Source organism: Enhydra lutris, unplaced genomic scaffold, assembly GCF_002288905.1.
Source record: "Enhydra lutris kenyoni isolate GAN:26980312 unplaced genomic scaffold, ASM228890v2 scaffoldscaffold71, whole genome shotgun sequence".
NCBI lineage: Eukaryota > Metazoa > Chordata > Mammalia > Carnivora > Mustelidae > Enhydra > Enhydra lutris.
The window spans coordinates 6,048,514-6,057,227 of NW_019154155.1; the positions used below are offsets into that span (position 1 = coordinate 6,048,514).

Genomic DNA, 8,714 nt, shown 5'->3' on the forward strand with positions numbered 1-8,714 from the left:
GCTCTCGCGCCTCGCAGCCCGCGGGGAAGCGTCAGGGCAGAGGCGGGGTGGGGCGAAGTTAAAAGGCGCTGCAAGTGGGAGCCTGGCCTGCACCCGAAGCCGAGCGGGAGCGCCGACTGCGCATTCCCGACACCGGCCGAAGAGTCCGCGGCGCCCCAACCAGACCTGCTGCCGGGTTGGGGCGGAGGGCGCCGCCCTGCGCGGAGAACCCCGCGCCCTCGGATTGTGGACCCCGGCCTCAGTCCCTTGGAGCAGGTAAGCGGGAGCCAGGCACGCTGCGACAGGGACGACGCCCCCTGAATGCTGGCGGCGGGCTTGGGGGCGCGGTGAGGGAGGCGGTGGGCGTGCGGCACCATCTCGGCCCTTCGCCCGAAGTAGTTGCCCCGGAGAACCGCGAGCAGGTGAGGTAGGCAGCCTGTCACCTCTCTGGCGATCTTGGGGGCGATCGCTCCATGGTGGACCCTGTGGCCGCAGGGCATAATTGCCCTCCGATCGCTGGGCGGCGGGCGAGGGGTGGGTGTCCGCGTGTTGAGGTTGCCCAGGGCAACCTTATCTGCTGTGGATCCGCATCATCGAGCGTCTGCTGGGGCTTCTGCCGGATTCCTGGAGTCCTCTGCGCACCCGGAGGAACGAGGATGGACGGGTTTGACTTTTACCCTAGATGGTCCCCCTTCGACCTGCATAACAGGTTTGATAAATACACTACCTCGTGTGTGTCAGTGGCCAGGGTGTGGACCCGTGCCCCTTTCCCCCACTTCCTTTGCTGCATTTTGGGTTTTCTTTGCTTTCATGAAACCCTGACGAAGTCCTGCTTGGATCTGGGGAAAAGAAAAGCCGGTTCAACCGGGCTAGTGGATAAGTCCCAGGTAGAACTGACCCGTTTGGCTGCGTGATGTATGCCCAAGGAACTTGGGAAACGCAGATGACAATAATGCAATTACTGGACAATTACTGGACAAGAATAATTAAGAGTCACTGGTGACACATGTCAGTTAAAAGGTGGAGGCACCAGAAGGTACTTCCTGTCTAGTGAGGGAGAGGAGTCCCAGGTGTTCCTTTGCATCGCGTGTTTCGACGGGCCTGGCCTCCCTTTCTGGATTGAACTTCAGGTGAGTGTGGCCTGAATGCAGTTATGAAGGCTTGTAGGGGGTACAGGCGTGCAGCCACTGCAGGGCCAACTGGTACAGCAGTGACTACAGTGTCCCCTAGGTGTAATCTCGCTGTCAGTGTAGTGCCTGGACTGAATGTTACCACATATCATTGTTCTTTCCCTTCAGTAGACTTTATGCCATAGAAGTACTTTCTTGCCCCAGTTCTAGTAGAATCTAACCGGAATCTAACCAGTGTTCTAGAAGAAAATGTCCTGCCCCAATGCAGTTTCCTTAGAATTGCAGGATGCTGCTCAAAACTGCTCCTGTGGAGAGCTTTGTCTGTTGTTTGGATCAGGCGGAGTCTTTGGGGGTGTTGTTTGAACCCTGCCAAAAAGGAAAGAAGGAAGTTATGAAGAGAGAACCTCAACACTCTCTACCCTGTGACATAACTGAGGTGGGAGTTGGGACCCCCACTGGGCCAGTGGGGACAGTGACCCTAACTGAGAAGACACGAATCAGTCCAGCAGCTTCACTCATGTTTTTATTTTAAAACCAACTCTTGTACTGGTAACAGTGAGTAACAGTGACTTCATTTTCTTTTTCTTACTTTTTATGTTCTGAATTATAACAGCTTTAAGAAAGAAAAGAACTGCAGAAGTCTGACTAAACAATTGAGTAGAGTGAAAGGAAAATTCTTACTTGCAGACCCTCACCATGCACCTTTGATTCAATCTGAATAATCCAGGAGTTATGAGTGGTTTGTAGACGTTAGTTAAAATGTTAAATAGAATAAAATTGTGGGAAAATAATTTTCAATACAAGCGTCTTGGCCATGAGGCCATAATTTCCAGTGGCTGCATTATAATTTATTAGGATTTCTGTTTTACTTGCTTGAACTGAGAGAATGGAACTGAGTCCACGGAGTGCCTTTTCCTTTTTTATTTTCGTGGTCATTCAACTCAAGTTAGACTTAAATCTTTGGAAAGGACACAGGTTTGCTTGAATGAACAGAGATTGCTTAATGGAAAATGTTTTAACTCTTGGACTCCTCAAATGGATTAAGAAACGCATGTAATTTTATGAATTGTCCATGTTTATATTTAGACTCCATACACAGAAAAAGTTATTTCCTTCTTACTGAGTTAATTTTGAAGAAGTACATAGATCCTAAATCCATTTTATCACTAGCTGTTACTCTAAAAGGACAGCTGATGAAATTTTGAGTCATTAAATTTAAAAATCAGAGATAAAGTTGTCCCTTGGATGACCTGAGCTTTCAAGAGACAACAGACATAGATTCTTCTTGATTAAAAAGAGAATTTGAGATTTTTTTTTTTTTTTTGGACTGCCGATTTGGGGGGATAAAGAAGCATATCCAATTTCTCAAGCTCCCTTACTCTTTTTCTCAGTTGCTCAGGGAATGGGCTTGAGGTTTGGGATTGGGTATTATGACTATTTTGATAAGGAAAAGAATCTACACTAAAGATTTTATTTTTATTTTATTGATATTCAAAGTATGAAGCCTCAGGAAACTGGAAGTCTCTAGACTTTCCTCATAACAGTTCTGGGGATAAAGAAAAACTACACACAAAGGTCATGCAATAGACACATGGGAAGTAGTTAAAGAAATATGGCCACATCTAAGATTTTTCCGTCCACGGGTGACATCGTCACTGAACTGAAACTGTGCAAAGATTTATATTCATATCATTACTGTCAACATTGGCTTTTAGCCAATCAAATGGTGTAGAAGAAAGCCTGAAGCCCTTGAGGAGGGATCCTTATCTAATTCTTCTCCAGGCCAATAAGCTGTGAGTCCTTGGAAGTAAGGCCCAGATGTGCTTGTTATGCTTTGACTTTGTTTTTTATCAATATAAAACCCCTCAAGTACCCAAAGCTAATGTGGAAATCATGAGAAATGTGTTCTGTTCTCAAGTCTATTAAATATTCAATGAATAACTTTGAAAAGGTCATCCAAAGGGAAATAGAACTTTCGAGAAAGACACTTTCCCCCTCTTTGTGTCTGCTAAGTGGGAAGACTATAATTTTAAAGCTTTAGTTTTGGTTCTGTCATCAGTGAAACTAAAATAGCATTGTTAAGCAAACTGGTTATGATTAAATTCTTAAGTTTTAAAACAATCAAGAAATTTTATTACTTAATTTATTTGAATTGTAAAAGGGAAGGAACCATCTATCTTCATAATGTTGTGTGTGTCATCAGAGCTAAGATTAATGGTTTACTTATTCTTAGAACTAAGTATCCAGACTGGAGTTTTAGTATCAAGAATGCAACATGGAGTTATTCACCATGATTAGATATACTACGAAACCAAAGACAGTTTATCTTTATAACTTGAAGTGTAACCACATTTTTTTTTTTTTTTTGAGACAGAGAAAAAGAGAGAGTACATAAGCAGGAGAGGGTCAGAAGGAGAAGAGAGAGAATCTTAAGCAGGCTCCCAGATCAGTAGCACAGACCAGACGTGGGGGCTGGAGGCAGGGCCCCATCTCAGGACTCAGATCATGAGCCTGAGATCATGACCTGAGCCAAAATCCAGTTGTGCGCTTAACCCACTGAGCCACCCAGGCGCCATGAAGTATGACCACAGTCTTGTATGGAAACAAGACTAGGGAAGCTAGACAGATGTATTCTTTCCTTGAAAGAGAGAGGCACCAGTTAAGATAAACTTCTCTGTTCACCAAGAGTTAATATTTTACTTTTTATTGAAAAGGCTCCTCCCATTGGCTGCAGCCTTCTAAAGCATGAAAGGAAGGAGGTATTTTGTTTACTAATACTAATTGCAAAGGCTTCCAACGGATGCAGCTATTTTGGAAAGTAATTTTCAAAGAGCGTTCAGCCTTCAAATCTTTTACAACCCAAATGTTGATGGAAAGCTACCCCAGGAGTTATGTTTTTACAAGGAGAGGCAGGGGAGGGTTGGGCCCAGTGGGCAGTCTCCTCCCCACCAAGCCAGAAGTGGGTTCAACCCACTGAAAGTTCGGGTCAGGAGGAAGAGTGGAGCTGAATCTTCTAGTCAGCTTCTTCCTCTCCTGGGCTCCTCCAGTGGGAAGAGTGGCCTGAGGGTAGTCAGGCATTTCCCGTGACTGCAGCAAAGTATCAGGAAGTCTGGGGCAGTCCCTTTCCCTGACTTTCTCCTGACAGTTGTGAGGCAAGCTGTCCTTCTGCTCTTAGCACACAAACAATGATACACAGGACCCATATACAGAAGACCCTCAGGAATGATATGGACTAGACAGAAGAATGAAAGAGAAGTTCTCACTGTAGAAAACATGGGGTCGCATTCACCTAATGGCTTTTGGGCAGCGCACTTAGAGCAAGAGAGGGACAGAGAATATGGACAGCAGCACTTCCTGTCATTTCTACTGTGAGAAGTAATAGGGCCTTTGTTGCTCCTGCAGGAAGATACTGCAGATCAGGTGGTTTGTCTTTAGCCTGTCTTGAGTGACCAGCAGGCTAGACACACTTGTATTTGGGCGTAGTCACTCATTTTTCTTAGTGACCTAGGCATTTCTTTTTCTCCCTTTAAAGGCCTGGGGGAAGTTACAGATTTTTAGTGGAAGTCAAAAGTATTATAAAATAGATTATTTTCTGTTCAGCTTTGTGACTTGGATAGAACTTCAGAATGCATAATTTGGGCACCCAGAAAAGCCAAAAGAAATAAAACTACTGCCATAATTGTCCCTGTTTTTTTAAGAAGGAGAAGCCCTAAGGCATGGATGCCAAGGATCCTGCTTCTAGAAAGCTGGGACCAATTCTTCTGAAGAAATTCTGACCTCCTGACCTCTGCCATGGCTTCAGCCTCTCCAGATTCATTCAGACTGAGTTGTCCTTTTGCACCTTGATTGGTTTGCTTGCTAGAAGGGCAGGTAATAGGTGGCCACAGGTGTGCTGTTGTTCACAAGCCTATTGATAAAGAACTCAGGGAAAAACAGCATTCTTACCTGTGGAGGAATTTAAATTCTCTGCACTTTGGAGGGTGTAATAAAATGTGTAATAAAATCTTTTATTTGGTAAATCAAAAACTTGTCGATTGGGTACTTAATTAAACCAAATTGCAATGGGGGATGTTTATTGGTTAATTACAGAACATCTTCATTTTATTAACAAATAGGATAGGTGAATATCTTGATGGTTAAACATCAAAATGTGTTTCTACTTCTTGAAATGTTTCCAGGATAGAAAACAATTAGCAACAATTAGGAAAATTTATTATAATGACTTTCATTATAAATTAAAAATTAATTTTATAATTCATATTATCCAAGATGAGTTTTTACTTTTTTAAATGTCTTAAAGATTTATTTATTTATTTGAGAGAGAGAGTGTGTGGGGGCTGGGGTGCAGGGGAAGAGGGAGAGAGAAACTCAAGAAGACTCTGTAGCAAGCTCGATCTCACGACCCTGAGATCAGACCTGAGCCAAAACCAAGAGTCAATCACTTAATATACTATGCCACCCATGTGCCCCCAAAGATGAGTTTTTAAGATCAAAGATATATTTACTGTGGACATTGAAAATCTCTTTTTCAGAATGTAGGTACTAGTTCCACACCTCTCTTGTTTTGTGTTTTTAGAAATAATTATTTAAATAATTTCTCTTTTATAAAATAGGGAATAGTCTGCATTTTCTCTGTTATCAGGTAAAATTTTGCGTTGTGCTCTATTGTTCCAACCCCTTTCTTTTCTTTTGACTCAAGTATCTTATTTTCCTTTCTTTTTCATGTTTTTTTTTTAATTTTACTCTTTTTTTTAGGTTCAATTACTGATTAAATTTTTTGACATTGTTGTTACAAGTCTGGGCCCCTCCACTTGTGTATAGTGATCTGGGTTGTCCTCTCATTGTTGCTTGAAAATCTGAGCTCCTCAGTGCTGCTGGAAGTTTCTGCCTCCCTTAGCTGACTCCCTCAGAACTGTATGACACACTAATGAATTCTTGTCTGCACCCCTCCCCAGCCCCAACAACCCTTTTCAGGTCTTTAGCTGTGGAATTCTGCCTGTCTTTTCATTTTCATTGAAAAAATTAATATGCTTCCCTAAAGTCTAGGCTAAGTTAAAACCATAATTTGCATTTTCTCATTTCTGCCACGATGTAAGTGTTTGGCTCAATTTTAGTTTGGACTTAAGAATTTAAATGTTCTTTTCATATTCTGTGTTAAAACTTTTCCTACTCTATGGCATATGAACAAGTTTTAAGATCTATAAATATTTCAAAGTCCTTTACTGCTTTCTGGCCGGTGAAGTTGGAACAGACTGGTATGCACTAAATCCTTCAAAACTATTTCTCTGGTTCCTTCTTCCCGGCTCCACTTCCTTGGCTCTGGTGCAGACCTGCAGCATCTGGGAGCCCCGAACAATCTGAGCGTGCTGGTTTGTTAAGTGCATTCCCTACCAGAAAACCTACTAGCAACCTAGGAGGTTGAAGTTATAAAATATCACAGCATATTTTTTAAAAGACTTTATTTATTTATTTTAGAGAGAAAGAGAGAAGCAGGAATGGGGTGGTGGGGATCAGAGGGAGAGGGAGAAGCAGGCTCCCCACTGAGCAGGGAGCCCTTCATGGGGCTCCACCCCAGGACCCTGGGATCATGACCTGAGCTGAAGGCAGATGCTTAACCAATTAACTGACTAAACCACCCAAGTGCCCACCGCAGCATACTTTAAGAGAAATTTGCTCCGGTCTCTAATATAACTATACTATTTTATAAAATCAAAGGAACTTTCCATTAATTAACCTTGGCTAATTTTTGTCTGTTTAGGAATAAGCCAACATGGACTGGGGTACCCTACACACTTTCATCGGGGGTGTAAACAAACACTCCACCAGCATTGGAAAGGTATGGATCACCGTCATCTTCATTTTCCGTGTCATGATCCTTGTAGTGGCTGCTCAAGAAGTGTGGGGTGATGAGCAGGAAGATTTTGTTTGCAACACTCTGCAACCAGGATGCAAAAATGTATGCTATGACCACTTTTTTCCTGTGTCCCACATCCGGCTGTGGGCTCTGCAACTCATCTTTGTCTCCACCCCGGCCCTGTTAGTAGCCATGCATGTTGCCTACTACAGACAGGAGGCCGCCCGCAAATTTAGGCGAGGAGAGAAAAGAAATGAATTCAAAGACTTAGAAGACATTAAAAAGCAGAAGGTTCGGATAGAGGGGTCCCTGTGGTGGACGTACACCAGCAGTATCTTCTTCCGAATCATCTTTGAAGCATCCTTTATGTACGTGTTTTACTTCCTTTACAATGGGTACCATCTGCCTTGGGTATTGAAATGTGGGATTGACCCTTGCCCCAACCTTGTCGACTGCTTTATCTCTAGACCTACTGAGAAAACTGTGTTTACCATTTTTATGATTTCTGCGTCTGTGATTTGCATGCTGCTTAATGTGGCCGAGTTGTGTTACCTGTTGCTGAAAGTATGTTTTAGGAGATCAAAAAGAACACAAACACAAAGAAATCATCCCAATCACGCCCTAAAAGAGAGTAAGCAAAATGAAATGAACGAGCTGATTTCAGATAGTGGTCAAAATGCCATCACAGGCTTTCCCAATTAAACATTTCAAAGCACAACATAGCTGACTCATAACAAAAGTGGTGCCTTCTCCTGAAGGCAATGCCTATCTAAAAATCTCTCCCATAGGCTGAAGACTGTCTTTATAAGTGCTTTCATAATACATAGATACTTGAGTTAACATTTTGTAGAATAATTGTTCCATTAATATGCAGCAAAATCAAATATGTGGTCTATCTCTGAAAACTAAGAAAGGATTACAACTGTGCCTTGAAGTAACTTTAACATGTTATGTGGACTGTCTGACATACTAGGTATTTCCTGAAAATTTAAACGTGTAATTGTTGTTGATAAAAAACATTTACATAGAAATTATACTTTGATTAGTAAAAGATATTTTTATAGGATTGAATGTTTTAGTTCTGACTTTGAATTTATATAAAGTATTTTTATAATGACTGGTCTTTCTTACATGGGAAAACATACGATGTTAGTTTTATAATTATGCCATAAGTATCTAAAATTTGAACTTACAAAAGATATATCTTATTGTAAATAGTGTTTTGCATTGTCTGTTGACAAACTTATGAACTATCATGATACTCTTAAGGTGGAAATTGTTCATTGTATAAAATATTTTATTGCTTCCTGAATGTAGACAGAACTGTATGGAAGTAGGAAGCTTTTTAAAACTAGACACGTTGCAATCATTGTGAACAGCTGACATGAATGTGCTAACCTCAATAAAGATTAGCCCCATTGCTTATGCCTTCATCTGCATTATGGGTTTCTGTTCAGTCTTGGCCTCAATGTGGTCATTCCTCATGTGGTAATATGAGTTGGTTGGGTTACTTTTGGTGGGCAGGCTGCTGGTTGTGTGGGTAGAGTTGCCCAGGAGTTCAACACCGATTCTTCTATCCTCATCAAATGAGCAGAAGCTTAGCTTAGCAGCCCACCCAGTTCTTAGCTTGGAGAGGATTTGTCTGCTTTAGGACACAGGGTCAGTTCAGCCCTTATAGAGAGGAGGTTAAGGAAGTCAGATGCAGCTCTCACACAAAGCTTGCCTCAAAGGAATCATTCATTACCTGAATC

The 8,714-nt window shown here is 42.1% G+C and overlaps 1 protein-coding gene across 1 annotated transcript; it reads left to right on the top strand.

Moving 5' to 3' along the window:
- The first annotated feature begins 222 nt into the window (after positions 1 to 222).
- On the top strand, positions 223 to 8,396 carry LOC111159914 (gap junction protein beta 6). Its single transcript, XM_022522592.1, has 2 exons — positions 223 to 255; positions 6,868 to 8,396. Exon 2 carries the CDS (start codon positions 6,880 to 6,882, stop codon positions 7,663 to 7,665), a length of 786 nt encoding a protein of 261 aa, XP_022378300.1. The 5' UTR covers positions 223 to 255; positions 6,868 to 6,879; the 3' UTR covers positions 7,666 to 8,396.
- Positions 8,397 to 8,714: the final 318 nt, after the last annotated feature.